General features: G+C 38.0%; 1 protein-coding gene across 2 annotated transcripts in view; it reads right to left on the bottom strand.

Moving 5' to 3' along the window:
* galnt9 (polypeptide N-acetylgalactosaminyltransferase 9) overlaps positions 1-25,864 on the bottom strand; it is a 116,205-nt gene that overhangs the window by 63,823 nt on the left and 26,518 nt on the right. For both annotated transcript variants that reach the window (XM_008417601.3, XM_008417604.3), the window contains 2 exons: positions 16,656-16,822; positions 4,626-4,800 (listed from right to left, as the gene is read on the bottom strand). In XM_008417601.3, the coding sequence (XP_008415823.1) occupies positions 4,626-4,800; positions 16,656-16,822 (342 nt within the window). The remainder of the gene's footprint in view (positions 1-4,625; positions 4,801-16,655; positions 16,823-25,864) is intronic.

Below are 25,864 nucleotides of genomic sequence, written 5' to 3'. Positions count from 1 at the left end.
GTAACCTAAGCTACAGTTTGACATCCTCGTATTGTACCAAAAGCAGAGCTGCGGTATTCAGACTCCGTCGCTGCTGCAGTGACAGCCAGCAGCCTCTTAAATCCTCATAAGGCGGCGCGGTGTGAGGGAATGGAACGCTGCTTTCAAACGCACCGTATACGGCACGATGCAATTATGTTTGCCTTAATAATAATGTGAACCAGCGATACGTTTCAGCTGCAAATGTACCCCCCCCTCTCCCCCTCAAGCCCCCTGGAGGGGAAGCCTTCGCCAATGAATCACAGAGCTGCAGCCAGGAGCTGACAGCACTGTCTCTGGCTCAGTATGCACAGGTAGAGAGTGCAAGGTCATTGAGGGGAGATTCACCACAACATCTCAGCTACCATCCATCTCACTTATCAATGCATGTGCCATGGTGAATAATCATATTATGATAAATAGGTATTCTTCCCGTTCTAACAAACAGGAACTGCAGATAACATGAGTGAATCTATCTGAATAAAGCAGAGCGTTATTCAGTGTTTGTAGGCAAACAGACCGAGATAAATTCACACACACGCACACACACACACACACACACACACACATACATATATATATATATATATATATATATCTACGTACACACACACTCTGATAGAAAAGAACCACAAATGCGCTTCTTGAAGATGCCTGTCATCTCCTCCGTCGCTATATCCTTCCACCCGGCAATGGCACTTGAACAAAGATCACAGCGACGCCGCTCTCGTTTTCTTTGACTTCAGTAAATAAAACCTCACGCAAAAGCAGATCTGAAGGCAGGAAAAGCTATTGCTGCTGGTCGTCATATAAAAACGAAGATGACTGATTGTCGGTGAGGCGGTGTGTGTGTGTGTGTCTGCGTAGGTTTGTGAGGATGGCAGCTGGGAGAAAAACAAATCCCACGTTGGCAGCAGGTAAAGCTAAGGCCACGGACTATTTTGGTGACGGGCCGGAGTGAGAATGGAGATGGGTGGAGATGATGACGCTGCGTGGAGGTGAGAGTGGCTATATTGGGGGGAAGGAAGGAAATGTACGTCTATTTATGGAAAGAACAGATGGGAGAACTGCTGCAGGAACCGCACAGGTGTCAATTAATATCTGTATCATTAGGCAATGATGCAGATTCTCATGTGCTCCGCTTCCTGAGTGGTTGGCGTGCCGTGTGTGACCTCTGAGCTGCGGGTCGCGTTCCCGCCATGAACCAAGGATCATTAAAACATCCCTCTGCAAGCTGCATTCCCTTCAAATGTTTTTATTTGAGCTAAATAAACTTCAGGAGATTCGTGAGCAGGTCTATCAAGGTGACAACGTTTTGCGGGACGATAAATTATCCCAGAAATTGTTGCAATAAATGATAACATTGTTGTTTCTGAGGCCATTTCACAATAATATATTGATAATGGCAGAATAATGGAAGTTGGCCTTCTCGACGACCAGAAAAGTTAAATTTTGTCCAGAACATGCCACAATGCAACTGGAAGTCATTCTAGAATAAAACACAACCAAAAAAACAAATAAAAAACCCACACAAAATCAAAACTGCAAGTAAAATGGACTATAAAGTCTCTAAACAAAATTGCCCTTCAAAAAAATAATAATCAACTGTATGTGAATTATCAAGCCCATTTAAATCATGTGATTAACTTGTTAGTTTATTGTGACAGACTTATTTGTCAGCATCCAAGGACACTATAATTCCAAAAGTATGGGAAACCCTTAAAAATAATTGAAATCACATTTCTAGTCATTTTTGTGGCCAAAAAAAAAAAAACAAGAATCAAGGGATGCAGACAGAGTGAACAAATATTTGTAAAGTAATAGATTGCTCTCAGGGTGTTTGGGAATTCAAGTGGTACCACGGCAGGGGTCTTGACTCAAAGGTCAAAGGTCAGCGTTCCGACGGATTTGCACCACAATTGTGTACCGGTTGCACTGGTGCACCAAATATTTTCTGTTAGGAACACCACCGTAAAATTAGCCTTGTAGTAAGTTCAGCTTTATACCTAAATTCAGAAATTGTGTACAGGCCGGTGTTAGATCTCAAAGCAGAACTCTTATAACTGTTTAAAAATTGGATGTTGATTTACAGTTTACTGTTTCATTATTAATGTGGACTCATTTATTAACTATTGCACAAGTCAGAATCACACAGATATATTAGCTCTGCTCTAAGCTCAGGGGCATTCAGAGCCTTTGACCTTTTTGTTCTTCAGTGAGTGTGAAAACACTTACGGCACTCAGAATATTTCATTTGACTGGATTGAATTTATTCACGTTTGCACTTAAAGCAAGCTGCAGCTATAAAAGTTATCAATGAATAATAAATAATACAAGTGTCACTGGTCATGTGCACTGGGAATGTGTCAAAAACAATTTAATATATGCTGAAAAATTAGAAGAATCTAAACACTACAAGTTGAGTTTAACATGTTTTTTTTCTGAAATAGTGGAAAGAATTGCAAAGCTTAAGTTAAAAAGAAATTATCACTGGAATATCCACAAACGGTTACATTGTTAACTAGGCCATACTGCAATATTTTACATAAAGCCAGAAGATGATTTAATCCCTTGGCCATTTTCCAGTTCCATCTGAAACTGTCGTGTCATCACTTCCTGTCCACTGTCAAATCAGATGTCTCTTTTCAGTCCCACACCACAGGAAAAGTGGGCCAGTGACAACTTCCAAATGTATTGCAGGGTTATTGTAGAATTTTTACAATCTGCATAATCATGTTTAGTTTTTAATTGTTAGCAGTTTATATCAAAATGTCAAGAGAACAACAGCCTGGAAGATTTACACACTGAAGGAAACATCAGATTCTGATGCACTGCAGGATTTGTACAAGCATTCCTACAGATCTATGGAAAATTATTTCATATTTTCATCACCCTGGAGCAGGATTGAAATGATTAATTGTGACTAATTGATTGTTAGAATTGATTAAATAATTGTAAACTGATTTAGCAATTGATTAATCATTAACTGGGGTAAACAGATTTATAAAAAATTGGAAATTTGCTGAAAGAACAACATACTGGAAGGAGTAATGAAGTTGAAATTTTTTTACAAGAAAATACATACATTTTGCATTTAAGACCCAAAACTCTTCAAGAGGCATAATGTTAGCTTCGCCCAATGAAAAAAACTCCTATTACTTACATTATGCTTTCCAATTTTTAATTCAAACCAATAAATGAATAAAAGCATTTCTTTAGCTGCAGATGTATCCTTTGCTACAAATAACTAAGGGTACACTAAGGGAATGTTGTGGTAATGTTTTTTAGGCAGCAGAATTCTTATTTTCTGAGTCAAAAAAATAATTGAATCATTTGCTTATTTGCATATTTTAACCTGTTTCTAATGCAATATAAAAAAAAGCTTAAGTGGTTACATGAAACACCCGCAGAATGTGTCGTTTTTTTTTAATCCAATTACTCAATGAATCATCAGGACAACTGATTAATTAGTAAGATAATTGTTAGCTGCAACCGTACACTAAAGTTGGAATTGCATTGATTGTGAATAAATGAACATAATTTTAATTATTTTATCTTTTAAAGGTAAAGATTTATGTCATTTTTGTGGCAGACCTGGTGAAGAAAAGACAATCATTTTATATTTTGTTTCAATTTCACCCATCTACTCTGCTCGAAGCACCGGATCACCCAGAGACTTTTACTAATGTGAGACCCAAGTGTCACAAGCTGCTGTCCTCCTCGATTCCTCCACTTCTCCCTCCAGCCGTCTCTTCCTCCCGTGTCGAACTGTTGCCTTCCAGGCAGCTTGCAAGGAAACCGCCGCTACACTTCATCTTCAAATACTGACAAGGTGACAAGCGCAAATTAGGTGCCAATTGCATCGATCTCAGCTTGCTGGTAAACTTATGAAACGGGCAGACATGGTGAGATCCCGGGAAGTAATTTCATTCCACCAAAATCAGTGCAGCACCCAGGGATAAAATTACTTTGAGCTGAAATGGCCAGGACTGCATGTTGAATGTACATGTTTTACAGCAAGGGCTCTCAATATGTGGTGCAAGTACCGAGACTGGTACGTAGCATGCTATTCATGGCGTTCTAAAAATGTTGATATAATCACAAACGAAAAAAAAAGACGATTTTTTTTCTGGATTTACAGTGAATCAGAAAAACGTACTGCAACTCCCTGTGGTCCTTACTGCTGAAACACAACGCTCCAGTCAGAAACAACCAATCAGAGTGAGGGGCCGTGTCTTAGCAGTTTCAATCCGTTTTGTGTATGTGCTACTCACACCCTTGCCCTGCGCAGCGCATGTCATCATTCAAGATTAACTTTATCAGTTGCTGCAGTTGTGCTAATAATGGAGAAACACATTAAAAAAGAGCATCTAAAAACCCACATTTATGTTTTGAGCCATTGTGTAGATAGTGATGTATCAGTTAGAGCTTGATATAGTGTTATATCAGAACCAGACCAAACTGCAGAACATATTTTTTTTTTTTTTTACACATGCTGTTACATGACATCCTTCTGTTTTAAAAAACAAGCCAAGTACAAAGGCAAAGGTGAGCGAGAACAAAGCAGCAGCTTGGACTCCCCCCTGTTAAACGTGACCTTTTCTTACCAGCCAGTGTTGAACTCGACGTGAGCGTCAAAGAAGCCAACGACGGGAGACGTGGCGGCGTTCCAGCCGTGGATCCTGGCTCGGATCAAGCCCTCCCGCTTGTTATTCCTCACAATCTTCACCAGGCCCGGGTAGCGTTTGTTCACGTACTGGTCCAAGTTAAATTTCAGCTCCACTAAAAAAAACAAAAAAACAAAAACAAAACAAAAAAACAGATGTAAATATTAATAATAAAAGATTCTCACATCCTTTCTGACTGTCTAAAATTAATTTTAAAAATTGTTGGTTGTGTTACACAGAAAGTCAAAGTAACTTAAAAGTAAAAAGTAAATGATAAATCAAGATTTAGACGTGTAAAGTCAATCTGTTTTTGAAAAGTGTTATTTCTGTATAAATTAAGGGAAAATAAATCTTTGGTTTGCATGAATTACATCAAATAACGAATAACAAACAACAAGAAAGAGGCATTCTGGTCTTCTCAGTGTTGAATCATTCAAGTAAATAAACCGACAGCCACTAATGGGTTGGAATATAGCCCTTAAATAACAATTAAGCCTCAAAACACAAATGTGTTATATAATGGTTCCACATATTTAAATGCAAGATCAAATTTCAAAACGCACAAAATTGCATTCACTACTTCCCAGCAAAATGAAGCAAAATAAGATTCCTTTGTACTCATTCACACCTACAGGATGCCATACTGCGCTCCAGATTTAGATCCCTCTTCATCATACATCCACCTCACAGATTCGCAGCTACAAGGTCGACAACAACTCCGGCGTGTCGTTCGAGGATACTTCAACACTGGGAAAGAGAGGATCGCACTGAAAAAGTGCTAATTAGAAGAGCAACAACACCCTACAATACAACAAAAAAAACAAAAAAACAAATAAAAACACTAAACAGATGCCTTGGATGCTGTGTTCACTAAATCTGCATGTTTATATTCGGTATCGGCTTAAACTGCATTCATATCTGATTCAACAAACGAGGGAAGAAAATCTCTAGAAGAAAAAAAAAGGATTTTACCCATATAAGGTTACATTATTTCAAGGCAGGATTTCTTATACTGTCATTTGCTACGACCGCTGTAGCAGCCTGTAAGTTGTTACTCTTTCCACTGCGATCAATAGGCCGAGGCCCGAACAGCGAACAAGTGTATCTTGGTGTAAGGAAGTGAGAATCAAATAAACTTGAGTATTAAACGCATAAAAAAAAAGATTGCATTTCTCCACACTGACACAGTTATTTCAGTCAAAATACAGTCATTGAAACAGGTTGAATCAGATAACAGTTACTATGGAGATCTTTATGTTGAAAGATAATCCAAGACAATGCCTTTATGATCGTCATGATGAAGTGGATTGAGCCAAATGAGGCCCGGCATTGTTTAGTTCAGAGATGAACAGACAAAAATAACCAGAGTGAATGCAAGGAGTCGTTTATGACGATGAATTCATTTAGTGTGGGATCAAATCTAAACCAACCTGGACTGCTACAGAAAACCGGATAAATCCTTCGCCATTAAGCGATTACAAGAACTGCTACTGGAGGGATTTTGGTTTTCTATTCTTTACAGAATATTTTTTGTTTTAGCAAAACTGGAGATTTTTAGCATGGAAAGACCCACTTAAGGTTATGCCAAGCATCTCAAACAAAGTGCTGTGGCACTATTAGCTGTGGCTCCAAAAGTCTTAGAAAAAAAAAAAAAAACCTTGTTCAGGATGATGGATGTCATTGCTAATGTTTCTCATCTGGTTTGTAATTTCTTTAGATTCAGGCATGACATGTGGCTTTTTGAGGTCTCTTAACCTACTTCATGTTGTGTTTCTGGTTCTCCAGTCAAACAGTAATTAGGCCTTGGTGTGGCTTTTGAAATTGAACAAAGCAAAACGGTGGGAATCACTTTGTATTTTTTTTATTGTAAGTAGAGACCGGTTACTTTTCAGGCAGACATGGCCAGTTGGTTTGAGAAGCGTTTTTACCCCTTTATAACTAAAAACAGCTTTTAAAACTCACATTTTGTACATATTCACATCATCTCTGTCATACATTTAAAGTGTCTAATAATCTGAAAAATTCTGTTATTGATCCTTAAAGAACTAAACGTTCTTGTGTTGAAATACATTTCTAAGCTGCTCTTCAGACCCCTCAGGTCCTCTGAGGCCAGATCAGACACAATTTGCTTTCTATGCTCCTCAACTCTGAAACAAACTCCATGAAAACCTGAAGTGCAGAAACTGCTGATTCCTTTAAATCAGCGCTACTAAATCGTCTCTGCAGCAGTTTTTGATCAAATGAATCAGACTAATGAGCTCCTGACAAAAAAACATTTACTAATCGGCGTTTTAACATTTTTGTATTTTACCCGATGCCTTTATGCTTAAGCTTAATTTTCTTTCTGTATTTCTTTTGATGTTCGGCGCTGTACTTCAAATAGCTTTGTGCATAAAAAGTGCTGTTACACATGTGAGGCAAGTGCCTTATACTTACTGGGACAGAGAAGGAAAAACAGGACGACTGGTTTTCATATGACTGTTTTTAAATAGGCCAACAACAAAAAAAAGTTTTCCATTTATGTCTCAATCAAGTAAAATGTAGCTAATATAACTCAATAAAGCCTCAACCCACTACCAAAGGTTAGAAAACATATCTGCTGGCTTGTTTAGAAGATTATGCTTAATTATGCCACCTACATTGGATTCTGCATAAAAAGCTGCAATGAAAATTTCAACAAGAAAAAACAGCTGGAGGGGATCCCCTTTAATATTAACATATAATACATATTCGCATCACGTCTTATTCAATAACAAAACACAAGAAAGCTCAAAGATTCTGAAATATTCTCATAGTCTTACAGCAACATGTTCCAGTGGAAAAGTCATTTTCTTTCAATCAAGAGGATCGTTTATGATTGGAAACAGGCAGGCATGTCTAACAGCTAATAAAATAAAGACAAAAAGGGAATTTTGAAACATAAATATGTTTTTTTTAATTTACCTTTTATTCTAAATTGACATGTTAAAAATATTTATACTATGGATGCACAATATTATCGGCATCGGCTGATATTAGCTGTCTAGATAAATTGAACACTATATAATCGTACTTGTTCCAATGTGAAAATGTGACTTGAAGGAGAGAAAAAAAAGGCAACTTAAGTTCATTTACTCTACAATACGCAAAGCCATGTGCTGGTAGGAAAATAAGTTGAACCCCTGCGTTTAGAGGCCTGAATGCATTTAGGGCAAAGTTATTTTAATTTTGACCTTTTCTTTTCAAAGCAACAATACGTCTTCAATGAAACACAGATTGATTCTTATAATGTCCTCAAATTAACATGTGCATTTAAAAGAAGTAATAAAGGACCGTTTTTCATCTTGACCAAGAGGAGAAAGGCGTTTGATTCCTTTAGGTCAGGGTGTAATATTTTCCCAACGAACATAATAATCCGGCGTTCCCTCAGAAATTCATGCTGTTCAAGACAAATAAAGAAAAGCCTCTTGTTCAAGGGCTGCTGTGTAACAAACAATGTACAAGCGTCCCCTATGATGCATTTCTCTACTAATGTATTTATTCCTGCTGTAATATTACATCTTACGTCCTGGATGCTCGCACACGCTGCCGGCTGTCCTCGGCGGAAGCAACGTGTGCGTGTTACAGCGAGGTTCGCAAATTGCTGTCTGTGTTTTATTGGAGGATTGATGGTTGTTTGAGCTTCTCCTCTGGGTTACTGCTGAGCGTTCCACTTTCTGAAAGAGAGATTAATAAGGACGCTTGTGGGACAACGCCTCTGAGCGGTATCCACACCTAGCTGCTGACTTTGGCTTGCAATATAAATCAGCCAGTGAGAGAAAAAAATAAATAAAAAATGCCAGTCTAATCCCTCGCCTGTGTGATTGAGGACACATAGTGAGCGGAAGGATTGTCAGGAGTCCTTTTCCAGCTGAAGGTCTTAATATATTGTGGCGTCTGCTGTTAGGAAGGAGGTTGAACTTAAAAGCATTGACCCTGGAAGAAAACAAGTGTTAGCTTCTGGCAGTGTATTAAAGCAACGGACGAGTCGCTACAACCTTCCCTTTAATGTTGTTTCTTTGAGGATTCTTTTCATTTAGGGCGCTCTGGTGTTTCTACATTAGCACATGTAGCTATTTCATCATTTCTTAAACAAAAATCAAGCAAGAGTGAAATATTGGGGTAAATCTAGATCCACTGAGCAACAGGAGGGCAACAACATGCTGTGATGTAAAAATCCGCACGGTATAAATTGTGCTGGTGCTGTTTTAGTCTGAGCTGTTATTATGTTATTATTACGGTATTTTTTTTCCGTTTCCAGTGTAAAAGCAGCCCATACAACCGACCCGTTTCACACCATTCCTGTGGCCACTTCAGTTGTACGTCCACAGGAAATCCGTAAGGCCAGAACTGCACAACATAGTCCATTGATTAGGGGACGGAAAATTGTGACTGCTTCCAACAAGAATGAGACATACTAGTTCGTCACATTTGTCGTTACAGTAGTATGATACTACCTTAAGCATTTCATTGCCCATTGAGAGTCCAGTCGCTGGTGGGAATAACATACCGAACCAAACCATGTCAAATCTTTCTGTGCCATACTGCTGAGTGGAACTGAGGCATAGGTTTGGTGCCCTGATATACAGTTCTGTTAAAATTAACATAAGTCCTACATCATCAACCAGATTACCTGTTAAGGTAAAATGAAATCTATTCCTAGAGGTGAAATAGTTTGCCAGTAAAGAAATAGAAATTTAACAGAGCCAACGGTCATGACATACATGTCGCTGTTACCGAAACATCACCATGTTCAAAAAATTAAACGCTTTAGGACATTGGTGGGACATTTTGTGTACTTATGCAAGCAAGATTGTCCTTTTGGATCTAAGGGCTGCAGGTGACATGTTAGACGTTTGCTCTAAACCAGTGGTTCTTAACCTGGGTTCGATCGAACCCCAGGGGTTCGATGAGTTGGTCTCAGGGGTTTGGCGGAGCCTCTGCCGCGGCGGTAAAGACACACATGTGTAAAGTCGTGATGACGCGCCCCGCTTTGCCGGCACTTGCTGCAGAGGATCACGTTACATTGCTTAGCCAATCAGAGCTGCGAAGGAGCACTGATTGAAGGAGCTCCACTCTCAGCATGGATTTGAACTTGTGTCTTTATTTACTTCAGCAAAGCTCACAGTTTTTAACCAAATTCTGTAGCTTTCGGTGTACTTCTAAACCTGCTCCATAGTCACATCTTTTCGGGGTTGCTACTGCCTCTAGTGCCGTGGGGGTGGTAACACAACTAATATAATTACTTTACTAAATCAGAATACCGCAAAGTCTTTATTATTTATTATTAATTTTTCATTCTCTTAAGAATGTAGAGCTAATTAAATGATCTAAACAAGACCTTAAGGTGGTTTCAGTTTCTCTCGATGGCCAACCTGTTGAAACTGTGGCAAATTTTAAAAACCTTCGGTCGTTCATGGACAGTCAGCTCAACTTTGTTGAAAACACTGACTATATGTTGAAGAACTGTTCTCAGAGACTCCACCTTTTAAGAAGACTGGGTGATCTTGGGGTGACCCAACTAATATGTCTTGAATTTGGGGGGAAAAAAATCATATTTTATTTATCACTACAGAAGGGTTCAGTGAGTGCACATATGAAACTGGTGGGTTCGGTACCTCAAAAAAGGTTAAGAACCACTGCTCTAAACACTGAATTCAAGCACAGTGGCTTCGACATTATGCTGTGGTAATATTTCTTATCCTATGTGTCCAGACATTTTATTGCACATCAGGGATTGTGGGTAAGGCTGTAGAAATCAAAGTTCTTGAAGGATCCACACTGCCTTAAGCCAAAGTAAAAATATCCCATCAATTGGTGTTTCAACAAGACAATAGCACACACACACACACGCAGGTAAGAGAGGAGCATCTTGGTTCCAAACAACATCATCAATGTCATGGAGTGACCAGCCTATAATCCCTGAACAGAAATCCTATATGGTGACATCAAACATGTTGCATGTCCCGATTCTCCAGGTCAAAATACCGGCTGGCAGGTGCTAGGAGTTTTAAAACTCTATGCAACAATGGGAAGCATTTCAAAGAAGCAGAGGTTGTATATTTGATTATTGGTTCATTTATTCATAGGAAAGCAAAATTTTTAACAAAAACAGAATTTGCAATAATCCCAGTATGATTGCCTGTACAGAAGATGTTTGAGATTTATTGTTGTTGTAAAAATGAAAATGGTTTTACTTCCTTTTGTACGAGGAATTAAAGAACTGAGGAAGAATCAACTTCTTTGAATTTCCTAACACTGTGTTTTGGGTGCTTGTCTAAAACAGACATGATGAAAAAACAAAAAAAAGATACAGTAAAAACGATCACGTTACGAATACCAGGAATGGCTAACCTATAGCTGTTCATGATGCTAAACGTAGTTTAGCCTTCATAGCTTAACATTGTTACGAACACTGAAGGGTTTTTTGACAATTGTTAAGACGTTTGAACACCCATGTGTTTCCAGTTCAAACTCTAAAACAGAATAGTCAAACCTTGACCTAATAATTCCATAATCAACTCTGAAACATAATTTGACATTTTACAAAACATCTAGTTTATTTGTAACAACAAAGAAGGTGACGCAGAAAGTAACAACATACTCACTAATAAACCCTGAGTTAAACTAAATTCTATTAAAAGATTTTTTAAAACAGTTTGTGTCCCATGAAACATTCATTTACTTTCTTAAAATAGCAAAAAATTCCTAGTTAACTGAATAGTTTTGGTTAAAGAGACTAAAAAAAAAAAACTAAACCCCGCCATGGGATATTTTTTTATGTCACAAAGTGTCTCAGCACACTGGTTGCACTGGTTCCAAATGCTATTTAATTAAAAAAATTAATTAAACAAGAGATTTCTACTTTTACATTCTATGTTACATGAGTTATTGCTAAAAGTCGGATTTTGACTCCCCGAGCAAACACGCATCTTTGAAGCTCTGTGTGCTCTGACTGGAGGTCCAAAGCCAGTTCAGCATGACTCCGTCAGGACCAGCCTGACCTGGAGCTACAGCACATTTAAAGCTTTTAGAGTGTAATCATCTTTGGACTTTGTCGAAAAAGAGAAATGCAGGACAACAACCCCCTGAGCCGATAGTAAAAAAAAAAAAAGAAAAAGAAAGAAAGAAAAGAAAACATACTGAACACATTTCAACACATTACTTTTCAAGTAGAACATGAAAGAAAATAACCATTCAACATACAGTAGTATGAATGGAAATAAATTTATAGCAGACTCTTTAAGGAATATTATGGTATTGAAGGGAAAACTTGTTTGAGAAAATTGTTATAGAAACATTACTGAATGACTGCAGTGAACTACTGAAACTGCATCCACTCTGTTAAGACCTAGAAGTCATACATTTAGTTATAGTGGTTTGTTACTTACTGAAAAAGTGTTTTTATGAAAATTACTCTTCAAGATTCTCAACGATCATTTCCAGTACACCTGGTGCTGTAGTAAAATTATTCCTTACAGCAGGAAAAAAAAGAAAAAAAAAAGTTGTGAAACTTTTCAAATTCACCTATGTGGATCACTGTTAGTCTGTACAAAGCAAAGTGTACAAGAAGGGTCTGGTTTTTACCAGAGGGGCTGGACTCTGAGCTATTGATAAACGATTGCTTCCTGAAGGTGTAGACTGTTCAAGTTTTAAATTTTACCCGACTGCTGATGTTTGTCCATGACGTATGACGCTCAACGCTATGAAGCTTACAGAAAATTGCCTGCACTACAAACAAGCATCCTCTACTGCGAAAAGAGAAGTGCCAAGTCGTACAAAATGACTGTTCATGTAGATTTAACATCTGGAAGAGCGGCCAACACGGACTAAACAGCTTTGTTCCCTCCCTCCACTGTCATTTACAAAACTGGCTAGTTTGACATCTGTAAGTCAAGCCACCAACACCCAGATTATTACACGACTTTTTGAAAAACATGGATCTTTTCTGCATGTTTTTTTCTAAAATACCGCTTCCAGTGGTGGATCTACTTATCTTCTGTAGGTCTGCTGTCGCCAGCCTTCCTGAGTTTTGTACTTGTTCCTTCTTTGGTAAAGTGAACGTACCTTTCCTGTACTTTAAAACCAACTTTAAAAGTGGATGTTTACGCCGAGATGTATTTGTAACCTACGGGAGCGAGCTTAGCCACAGTCTGAGAACAGATCCTGGCTTGGAAGCATGACATAAAGGAGCAAAGGAATAGAGTGAGGTGGAAAAGCTTCAAGAGACTGTGCCATTTCTTTCTTTCTTTTTTTTTAACCACTGTGCACAAAATAACAGCCAAGATAAACCACTCGGGCATATAAAATTCATATAAGGGAAGGTTGAAAAATGGCTAAGAAAGAGATTTGTTGGTAGCCTGGCAACGACTGAGCTCATTATATGCACCGTCAGAGCCAGCTCAAAGAATAACTTAATAAAAATTATCATATATTTTTAAAAAAATCCAAATAAAATATATTTTCTAATGCCAAAAGGCAATATAACTTTTTTTAAATTCTCTTTTCAGTCAAATGTAAAGATTACTCCTTGTATTGTGTCACACTACAAGGTAAGTAAAGGGCCGCAGATGTAAATGTCTGTAAATAAAACTCTGCATCATCTTATTCACATTTTCTGTTGCCGTGTCGGATACGTTTTTCTGCCCAGCGTTAACAAGCCAATCCTATGTTCACAAGCTTTAGCAGGACTTAATATACACAATGATTAAGTCATTTATCATCACTTAAATTTAATTTTATGAGCTGTACTCAGCTGCCGCTAAGTTTATCTCCTGTTTTCATTATATGAATCATTAACTCATAAATTGGTGCTGAATCAGGATCCTGTAGCCTTTATTAGGCCTTCCTGTGCTTTAAGCGTCGGGAACAACAATAACCTGGAGTCACTCCGGTTGACACATGAGGCAAAAAGGTAATCAATGGGAGCGGAAATGCTAAGTAAGATTGCTGGAGCTGTTGCTGTGAATGAAGATCTCCATCACCAGCCAAATGCCACTGCCTGTCCCTGAAACCGAACGTGTTCCAGTCACATTTGAGCTGAGGCAGGGCCCTCCTGAAAAGGTCATGCTAATGTTAATTTTGCAATGTTGCGGCAGAGCAGTCACCGAAAATCTACTCAGCACGAGTCGCCGTCAGATTTGGGAGACAGTTATTCCGACAAGAGGGGCTGACAAATGCGGTAAAGACCTGAAAATGACCTTTTATTAAAGATACAAAAAGCAAACGGACGGTGGAAACACCTCGAGGTCGTTTAGCGACATTGCACGGAACCATGCCAGCAAATTTGGCCTGGTATCAATTTTAATTTGGCTACATTTCTGTGGGTAAAGACTGTTTTGCTTTGACATTACTAATGAGTTTCCGTGCCTGGAGCATCACTGAGACAATTAGGCAATCTCTTTAACATTTAATTAGTGGGAATAGAATTGATGTATTCATTATTTTAAATTAAAAAAAAAACAAACAAGATAGACAGCCATGTCATTTGATATAGATGGCTATTTTTCGCCCCACACTTTAAAATGTTCGTTTATTTTTACTTTTTTGTCACACATGTTTTATATCATCAATAAAATATTAATATCAAACAAAGATGTTTTAAAAATATTTTTCATTTATTAATGTAAAAAATAATTATCTGAACCAACCTGGTTATATGTGAAAAACTAATTACTCCCTAAATAATTAAGCATTTGTGTTAAGGAATGGCACTTTCACATGTGTTGGCCTTTGTCTAATGTTGCTTTAATTCTGTCAGAAGTGCATGAACAACCTATATTCCACATTATTTCACTTGTTCTTATGGTTGGACTTTAACTAGGCCACTCACAAACTTTCATTTAGATTTTTAGTTTTTTGTGTTATTTTAGTGGTGGATTTGCTGGTGGGCTTTGATTTGTTTTCTGATCTGTTACCCAAGTGTGCAGCATTTGGGTAATGCAAACCCATCTTCAAAAAGAAATGTGTTTTAAATAACCGCTGTGGCAGAACTGATAGCCAACGGTAATTTGAATAAGTCCAAAGTCGTTTTATAACCTCACCTAGTCTTCCCTTACCATCCTGTGCACAGCACAAGTTGGAAATATAAAGAGGTTCGTCCAGACTAGTGAACAGAGGCAAGAAGAAATGTTACTGTAAGTTATTAAATATTTATACCCCAGGAGGACAGAATATCACGGTATGCTAATGCAAAAGTCTTAGAAATTTTGATGAAACTCTAAAAAAGCTTCAACTGCATTTCTTTTCCAAGAACTGTTAGCTGTACCAATACTTGAAGCAGAAGTTGTTTTATTCAAACAATTAATAAGTCTTACAAAGGGATTTTTCAGCCACCAAATATATTTTTTTCTTAAAGGATGGATTTTATTTTAAGAGGGGATTCCATGGTTTTTTTAAGTATTTGTTATGACCATGTTATAAAAATTTGATTCTCACATTTTGTTGTACAATAACACTGAGGCATTAGGTTCCACTTTCTACTCACTTCACAAAGTCAAGAAGTCCATTGCTGACATTAAATTAACTGTGGCTGATTTAAGTTATCCCTGAGCAGTCATAACAATAAGCAAACACAGCTGTTACTTGCTCTAAAACTACTTCAAGATTTCACTTCACTCCATTTCCTTACCTGAAAACACCTGGTCCTGTTCTACTGGGGATTTAAAGACTTACCTCTTACAAAAGTAAAATGTAAAAGTCTCTCCTGTGACCAAATGGTGTAATCGCTCATTTTCAAATGACAACATGCATTTGAAGCTAACGAGGGAATGTATGCACAAGGAAGCTTCAATCATCGTAGCATTAATACAATATGACTGGCTGTGTCACCAATGTAGCAGTCTACCGGTCAATCTACGTTCCCGCCCTCATCTGTGGTCACAAGCTCTGGGAGGTGACTGAAACAATGACATACAAGTGGCTGAAATGCGTTTCCTCCACAATGTGTCAATCAGCTTTTGTGTTTGCTTACGATGAAATCTTGTTTTAGTGGGGTAGTCCTCGTCTTGATTTGCATTTACACTTTATGCATACTTTTGACATACTCTAGATATCACATTCAAATTAGGTCATTTTTAAGTGTACTTTAGAAAAGAAAAATCAAAACCCGTTAAGCCTAAACTTGAGGGTTGACAGATCTAAAGAGGGGAGTGGTGTCAGTTTCTGTTTCCGTATCTTCGCTGTCTTTTAACCGTTCCCTCTTTGGAAGGAAGGCAGTGAGCTCCTCAGCGGGGAGCAGAGACCAGGCACTGGTGAATCCTCATCAGCCTTCACTCAGTATGCTATTAAAGCACCAGTTTCCTCTGCCGATCCTAAACGAGGCAGGTTTGTTTCTTCGTGCCAAGTCGAGGAGCAGCCCAGTGTGGTCGGTAACCCAGCTGACGACCCGTCAACCGTCCAAACAGAAAAGCTCCTGGGATGTGGAACCAAAACGCTGTCAGCTGGTGTGGGCGTCACAGCATAGATGTAACTAAAGGATTTGCCCACATCGCTATGGAGACAGCAGTATGCAGCAGCTTAAAGAAGGATGGATAAAACCCATCCCCCCCGCCACTTTACTTCGTTCTTGTTTTTAAGCTATTTTAAAACCCTCACACTGATGTGTTCACCTTCAGGAGTTATTCACTTTCTTCTGTTTCTCAAACACATAGAACATATGAACAAACGTAAAATCACATTCACGTGCTTTAACATATGCCCCATTTTAACTATCGAAAAGTAATTGAAACGATTGAATAATCAAATCTATAACACGCTGATAGTTTGATGTACAATCTGAAAAGCAATTTGAGGAAATGTTTGTGAAAAAAAAAAAAAAATCTACCAAGGTCGTCTTGTACTGATTCACTGATTATATTTTTTTCTTTTTTGCTACTATTTTTTTGTTCTTTAAAGCAAGTTGTACCTAAATTTAGATTTAATTTCGTAAACAACGCCATAAGATGATCTTACCACTGTCACTGTTGTCGTCTACCAGAATGATCTCCTTCAGCAGGTGTGCCGGCGTGTGGTTGACCACGCTGTGGACGGAGCGGAGGATCACCGACAGCGCCTCGTTCACGAAGATGAACACCACGGAGATCTGAGGAAGGTCCTCCGGGTACGTCAGCTGCTTACACCTGATGGGACAAAAAACATGGAAAAATCCATTTTTAGCCACTGCCAAAAAGATTTTTCTAATACATTTTAGAATTGCAACATTTGGTGGAATTAACGATGATGACAGTTTCTGCTTTTCCTGTGTTTGATTACATCAGATCTTCTAGGAGAAAAGAAAAAGGTGACAATATTAATGTTAGCTAATGTTTTGTTAGCTAAAACAATGAAAACAAATAAGTTTGTACATTTTTTTTCTTCCGTCAGATTGTCACTGGAACATTTATTACCATAGTGCACATTATTTTGACTTTCTCCCCAAAACAAAATGTATGCATCCGAAACAAAGTCTCTCTTAGAACAGTATGAGAGCAAGTAAAAACAAAGGAAAGAGGTTTAATTTGAAGAATCAGTTCCATCTGATTAAATTAAGGCTACTCTGAACCATGACAGCACCTGCAGGATATGTTTCACAATTACCAGTAATTCAGGTATTTTTGTTATCTTGGTTTTTACATTTTAAACCTAGACAGCCAGTCTTGTAAATAAGCAAAAGCGTGCATAGTTATAACATATTTTGCTATTTTTTATAGGTTTCAGGTTTTCCCTTATATGAGCCTCTAACCTGAATACTGCATCTTTTCTCATACACTGATAGAAACTGAGATTTGGAGACATTTCAAACCACTGGACAGAAGTCTCGTTTTTATTCGGTGGTAGGAATACGGAACGAAGCACTGTGAACGTTTGCCTAATATTTCTTCTGTTACCACTGCCTAACTCAGAGGTTTGCAGATTTAATTCTCAAAGCTCCAAATCTGATTTAACAACTGCTGGATGGTTTTTTCCCCCTCCCAATAAATAAAATCAACATTTACAAACTGCATTTGAACCTATTTTTGAAGACAACTTTGATTGAAGAGCTGAAATATTTAAGTATAAAGACGCATGTAAGACAATTGGGAAAAAAAAAACAAAAAAACGTGTTTTTTGGTCAAATTCACAAATTACAAAGTTACACAAAATGTCATGTATTACAGTGGATTGCCTGTTTTAATGTGACCAATTTATAATTCCATGTTCGTTTTTCAAATAACAGAAATCATAGACTTCAAAGACAAAAAAAGTGTGTTAGCTGGATACAGATTGACGTGGCATTATGTCTGCATCTGCATCTGTGTTTTGAGAATTGCCATTCTTTACAACATGGTAAAACTTAGTGGGTAATAGTACGCTTTAGATTTAGAAAGTGCACAGAAAAGACTTACAGATTCCAAAAAATATAACCCAACCCAACAGTGAATCAGATTAACCAGATCCTTCTGTGCAATTTAAGGCCAAATATGATTATAACGCAGGATCAAATTTCTCATCTCTCTAATGTAATTTTTTTCCCTCTCTCCATTTTGGTCTCTCATCCTCTATTTAATCTCACATAATAACGCTAAAATAGCTTCTTCTTTTCTAAATTTGTTATTAAAACCCAAGTTCAAATTACCACTTAACCAAGCCTAAATAAGACAAACTACCCACTGATATCAGGTCCACCATACCGCTGCAGTCTTTTTAAAAGATTATTGTTTTTTTCTCACATACTAGCACCAGCTTTGAAGTAAAATATAACACAGCTGACCAGACCACGGCACTTAGCAGCTGCTGAAGCAATTTGCTATCTCATGCACCTACATGGGATGTGCATGAGCCCCAATTAGGCTTTGAATGAAAAAAAGAAAAACATTTTCCACCATCTTTCTCCATGTTTTCTTGCACCCTACAGAGCAGGCTGAATCACTGTGTAGGACTAATGAGGTGACTATTACTAACAGAGGAGAATTATTTGCAAGACAATGAATCATTTGTGTTTCTGTGCAAGAAAATTTATCAGAGTAAATAAGCTAAAATAGAAACAAATCCATGTGGTATGTTGAGCTTTTGTGATTTTTGGCTCAACTTTGAAGGCAGCAGGTGTTAAAAAAAAAGTTAATTTTTTACCAAACTTCAAACCAGGCATTTACCAATGTGGACATTATCACACATGCATTTTATATTAACACTAATACATGGTACTTTACTCAGAGACATCTCACAGTTCCTTTCCGTAAAGTGCAAGGTTTCCCCAAGTGTATTATAAGCCTGGCGGGCCACCAGGCTTTACTTGTGACCCCACGAGTAAGTATTACTTATTTACGTCTTTGTAAAATGTTTGCATTTTTTAAGACGTTATGGTTGGTGTTCAGATATTAATCTTGCAATTTTTCAATACCACATTATTATCAAGTGATATTTTCAAATTTTCTGTCAACTTTAAACATTTTTTAACTCAAAAACACAACGGGCCACTGGATGAATGACTGCTGAGCGCCTCAACCACCGGGCTTTGCAAGTTTTATGGAATAAATCTTGAAGTGTAGTTAATTTTGACTTTGCGTCACATCAACCAAAAACATAAATTTAATTAAATTTTTTAAAATAGAACAACATAAAGTAAAAAGTGTGATGCATATTTACATTGAGCTCTTTATACCATAATACCCCTAAATAAAATCCAGCGCACTCTGCTGGTGCATTCAAAGTCACGGAATTAATAAAGATAAGTGTTTCAGAATAACATGCCAACTGTTTGACACGCAGTTTGTTGCCATCAGTTGAAAGAAGCACTGAAACATTTTTTGGCAGATATTAGCTTTAATACCAGTATCTGCATCGCTCTCATATGTTTTCTTCCACTTCATAATTATTCTAACTTGGACTGGACGATACGGCTGAAAAGCATATCACGATATAAACATTTCATGTCAGTTGATATCGACAATAATTCGTTTTTTGTTGTAAATATCTGAAATACTGCCGTACTGGTGGTGTGACCTTTCCTCTCTTATCCACAGTTTTCACTAAACACCACTGCCTTTTTTTTTTATTTTGAAGCAGTTATGACGCAAGGTGGTGAAACCTGAACCTGCTGCTGCTGCGCATGTAACTCAACAGGTCGTTGCTAGGTAACCAAAAAGGGAGAGAGTTAGTTGATGCCTTGTTCAATGTCTCATGAGACTTTGAGTGGCTAAAGTCTTTCCTATTCCCCCAGAATGCTGTGCAGTCAGTTCTGGACCAGAGTTCAGTGGATATTCTATGTGTTGAATTTTCCATCAGACATTTTATCTATTGATTTTCATCACATGTTTATATTATTATTATTGGCTTGTTGTCCTGCTCTAATTCCCACTTTATGTCATTTGGGTTTTATGCAACCCAAATGACATACAATGAAGTTTGTGGTGCTTACATGTCAAAAGGAAGAAAAAAAAGTTCAAAGAACGGGAATACTTTTTGCAAGCCGGCCCTGTAACCGCTTTTCCTCTCTTGCTGTGAGCCATCTGAACTCCACCAGTGCTTGGCTCCCAGATAGCAGCGATAACTGGGACACAGCAGCATCCGCGGTGTCAGGCCCCTGGGGGACGGCTCCGCAGCAGATGGATCTCAGCATGGCGCTAAAGTTATATCCTCCTTCCCTTACCCAGAAAACCTTCCTGGAGCTCTGCAGCAACTGGTTTGTGTGGGTGAATTTTAATGTGTGCATGTATGCGTGTGTGTGTGTGTGTGTGTGTGTGTGTGCGTGCGTGTGCGTGTGTGTGGAAGGGCTTGAGAAGATTCTCACCTTCAGTGAAAAGTGTCGGCCAAAGACGGCGTGGGATGACACAACAGATGGCACACACTGAATTGTGCAGTTACATAGTAAACACTTTTCGTTAAGATGTTAAAATGGGAATACACTTATGTTCCCCCATTTTTTTTATTTTTTTTAATGTTTTGCCTCCCCATCATCGCTTTCTCATACATCACAGCCGGCGACTGCATTCTTGTAAAATGTCAAAACTTTAACTTCAACCGCAAAGAAACTGACTCCACTGAGAAGAAGAAAAAGAAGAAGAAGAAGAAGATGCAGGGCTGTGCAGATTTAATTTTAAAGAGACATTTATTTGATCACATGAACGTTTACGGTCCTGTAAACCTAACAGGATGGCGTGCAGGCCGACAAAGCCACTGACCTCCTACATTATTAACAAACGCAACTATCGTTAAATAGTTGTTAAATTATTGTTATCGATTAGAAATTGAAACATCGTTACTTTACGACTCTTCAGCTGCAGAATGCATTACCAACAGTGCATCGCATAAAGATTTGTCAAAGCAAGGCGTCGAGATAAAAACTCACATTTTCAAGGAATTCGCAAACACTGCAGCATATTTTATTTTTGCCAACTCATTTCTGACACCTGAAGATGAATCATAACTGATTTTATGCTGTTTAAAATGTTCTACACCACAACAGCGAGATGACTGAACTTGTGTGCTTTACAGCTTCACCATCCATACTGCCTTCTCCCATTTGGGTCCCGTTACAACTGCTGACTTTCAATTGAGATTTTTACGTGAGAGACTCACACAGAGAAGCACATCTTTATGAAGAGGAGGAAAGATGAAATATGTTTTTCAACATTTTTTATTTTTTTTTTAAGAATGAAAATCCCAGAAGTGTAGCGTGTTTTTTTACATTCAGCTTCTATCTGACACGCCGTTTTGCTGCTGGATGGTGAACCTGCTCTCGGCGCGCAACAAATTTCTTTAATCCCACTCCCGCTGAATTTCTAACCACGACCTCGCACTCCTGCTGTTTGTCTCCGTCACTCCTGCAATATTTGTGACCAGTCCCGCCCGCCAGCCCCCAACCTTAGCTGATGAACTGTACAATTCAATAAATGGAAATCCACTGAATGTTTTACTACAGCTCAAACAAGAGCAGAAATCTAAAATATATAGCAAATATCTTATCACTTTTTTATATAAACTGAGGCCAACAAACCATAATAACATGTATGTACAGAGTAAAATATATACAACAAATATATAAATAAGATAATATATAAAACAATATACCAAAATAAAGATAAAATTGTTTGGAAAAAATTGGCTGAAATTCATAATTGCTAAACATTAATACAAAACAATGGCTCAGTATATACAAATGAAAAATAAAATGGAGTTCAGTGAAACTGGAACTGATGTCTCACTTGTGATTGCTGGGAATATTCCTCACTCAGTGTTTGGGACTGAATTGGCAGTCAGGCGGTGAACACTTATTTTTTTCAGTCAATGGACTTTGAACAATCTCATCCAAGTGCAAAATTTTTTTTATCAAAAACTTTTTTTTTTTTTAATTGCCGTGATTCCATTCAACGAATGTATTTTCTCAATTCCAATTTGCACGACTTTACATAGTCGGTGGAAACGCAGCTACTATCACCTGAATTAAAGGCAGCCATCACATGCGCAGAATGGCTTTGAGTCATTACGTATGCTTCCAGAAACGTGCGCTCTTGCGCACGTTTCATATGTCATACACATGGTGGCTAAAGATGGCAAACCTGTTGGGGTGCAATGGATATGTTACAACTTGGGTTTTCAGGTTTCTCCATGTGCAGTCTGTGCTTGAGTAAACCCTGCTTGTGCTACAATGAGTGGAAACAGAAATCATTCTGACAGATTTAAGTATTGCACCTTTAAGGGGCACACCGGCACGTGCCTAAGAAGCCAGGTTAGAGGGTGGGGAGAGAAGGATTTGCTGGTGAGCACCTATTGGACGACCTGGTCTAAAAGTAAACTTTAACCAACAGGAATCCACAGTTTTATAGAGGAGTCGAGTTGTGGACATGTTGATTTTGTTACAAACTAGCACTCTGGACATGGAGTGGCATTTTCCTGGTCAGAAAGAAGCTGGGAAGTCGAGCAGCAGGATGAAGTTGGATTTGCCTGCACACAGTTGGATCAGTTGTATTCTCCTATACTAATCCTAATATGAAATATGAACTCTCATATTTGGGAAAAGATCAGAAGAGGTGCAGAACTCAAGAAAAGGTTTGCTTAGGCTGAAAACCCAGCTGTTTAGAGCTGCATTTGATTTGTGTTGATGATGCCATTTGACAAAATGTAATGTTCATTGCTTGTTTTACAATTAGTGACTGTATATTGTGAAGCAGTTTGAACTGGCTCGTTGCAGAAATGTGCTATATAAAATAAATAAACTCAACTTCTTGGAATATAATGAAAGGCGAATGTAATAAAACAGGAACATCTGGTTGTAAAATGAGGGGATGAACTGGGGTCTTGAGAACTGACACGGCCCTTTTGTTAGGCGGCTAATGTTAAAGTCCAATGCAGACATGAAAACAGATAGGAGCCAGCCTCCGTTATAAAAGCCTGAGGCACATCCATCAGATGTGTGACAAAGGTTTTCACACAGGTTGTTGAGAGGGTCACAGATATAACGGCGGCTTGTTAACATTTCTGAATCGTTTGAACCTTCTGCGCTTTTAAGCCTTCTTGAACAAGTCGGGCATTTTGCTCTTCGAACAGTGAACACAAAAGACACAGTCTTAGTAGTACTTTCTAATAAAATCAAACATGGAGAACCAACATTTTCGTTTTATATATAGAGAAATCCCTACTTATTCTTCTTCTTATTAAACATTAAATTCAATTTTATATTTTACCTTTTTGTCTTTCTTCTGGTTTTGTTATTTTGTTTGTATTTCCTTCAAATTCATGCAAAACACTTTGAACCACATTGTTGCTGAAAATGTGTTACCTAAATAAAATTACCTTCCCTAGTAGAAGTTACTGTAGATGTAAATCCTTAATACTAAGATAAGTAATTTGGGAATTACTGGATTCTGAATCCAGTTGCATCTTAAATTTTGCATTTCACTAACTTAGTATGCAGAATTACTTTAAGTCATGTTACTTATATGTATTATGAAAGCATGAGGAAACAGATGTAACTACTGTATATCTAGATGGATATGATTATATTTTATAGACTAGTACTATTTTACTTTAGAACTCGCATATCTAATGATCCCTGAAATTTTTACATTTAGAATCCATCATTTTCTTACTAAAGCCTTTAACATTTGCTTTCAGTCACATTTTCTGGAAAACAAAAGGCTAAATCTGCCCTCTGCCCATCAGTGAATCCTATCTACTCTGCTCGCCTTTCCAGCAACGCCACTAAAATGACTTGCTGCAGTGCATCTTGGAGCACTAACTTTAGTACAACCGACAGCGAGAATCTGAAACGTGTGATTAGAATCACTGAGAGAGTCAGTGGGGTCTCAATCCCTTCCTTGGAGGACGTTTTTATGAAGAGATGCCAGAAGAAAAGCCCTCTCTATTGTCAGAGGCGCCACTTGCCCCCCTCCTCTCCTTTCCCCCCATGTGGCGTTTAATTTCCTGCCTTCTGGGGAAAAGATATCACTCTGCTGAATCAATAGCAAAGCAGAATGTGCAGCATCATCAGCAACATGCACTCAGTTCATTTGCAAAAAAGAAAACTTTTTTTTTTAACTGTAAGCGTATATTACCATTACCGACCAATTTAATTTAGTTTCTTTCTTTTATGACTATATAAGTTCATTCTTTATGATCTCTTATTTTGAAAATCTGAGTTCATTAGTCTTTCTGTTAGGGCTGGACGATAAATCAATAACAATTCATACTGCGACAGACTCATGACCAATATCAATGGATAATATTTCTGAGAATATTAACTCATTTTACTGAACTCTGATACAGAGCCGCACTGCATTCTGGGGGATGTAGGCAGAGGAAAAACTTTATCCGTTCAACCTTTCACGGCCAGCTAAACAAAGATGGTGGCATCAACAAACTCACTCACTCTTTTGTTACCTAGCAGCAACCTTTTGAGTAACTAGCGCAGCAGCAGTTTCAGGTTTCACTGTGCCTCACAACGTCTTTTAAATGAAAAAGAAACTGCATGGAGTGAAAACTGTGGATAAATTAATGTTTAATATTGATAGTAATGATCAATATCGATAAATGCTTTGATCGTGATACATTTTTCAGCCATATTGTCCAGTCCTCCTTTGTTCATCTTGAAGAGTGGAGTGTCAATATGATAATTATTGTTTTTGTTATTTTGTTAGTGATGGTCATTGAAAAAAACAAAAAATATGAAATAAATCTTGGAAACTACCATCACAGTACGTTGTATTGTTTATCTGAGCAAATGTAAATCATGTTAATGGAGATTTAAGGTGCCCTGCTTAAATGATAGTTATAAAATTAGATAAAAATGAAGACCTTCTTTGTGCTTGAATTTGATGTTTATTTCCCATTGAAATTCCTTCCCAGAGATTGCTACTTAGAGCAATGCACTATGGCTCATTTGTGAAATTTCTCACCAGACACTTTATTATGACATCTCCTCATGCGTGACAATGACAATTTGCGAGGTTTCCGTATTGGGCAGGTAGTATTTGCAGCTCTGGATGGGAAAAGCTTTAATTTTATGCTCTGTTATCAATCACTTCCATTAAAGCACTTTGCTTGCATTTGACAGCAGAGACTAATAAAGGAAAAGCTAAAACCAAGAAGGGTGTTTTTGATGAAGGACACCACATAGGTCTATCTATATTTTTAAACTCTGTCCTCCTGCTCTTTTGGGAGAATAAAAAGCTGTGAATTTTTATATTGATAACCCCTCCACCATATAACTTCAGTCTCTCCCTGCGCTTTTATGCCTTTCCCCGAACGACTCAGTGCTCTTTCTCGCGGCTTCCTCTTCTGTCTGACTTGCCAGGTCTATAAATACAATGAAAAATCTGGCAGCGAGCGTGAGTAGGGATTTTTTCTTTTTTTTTTTGCATCACAGCTCTACTTTGCAAAGACTTGAGCGTGACATGGCGAGTATGCAAAAAAAAATGATTGGATGCATATTTCACTGCTGTTCGCTTACACGAGTGCTAACGAGGTTGTGTCTCATGAATTTTACCGAAGTGGTGTCTTGAAAATGTCAACGTGGGAGGTGGTGGGGGGAGGCAAGGCAGCCGGATAGCTTCTAAGCAAAACGTGTTGGAGGAGAGGAGGATTTTAGCGCCCAGATCATAAAATGATATTGTAGTTCCATTGCCCTGGTTATGGGATCCAATTTGGGGCATCAGTCAACCTTAAATTTGTACCTGTCCGCAGTGGCAGGGGAAGCCTTGTAAAGC

This window comes from Poecilia reticulata, chromosome 9, assembly GCF_904066995.2.
Source record: "Poecilia reticulata chromosome 9, P_reticulata-male-v2, whole genome shotgun sequence".
NCBI lineage: Eukaryota > Metazoa > Chordata > Actinopteri > Cyprinodontiformes > Poeciliidae > Poecilia > Poecilia reticulata.
This window is presented reverse-complemented; position numbering and strand designations above follow the sequence as displayed.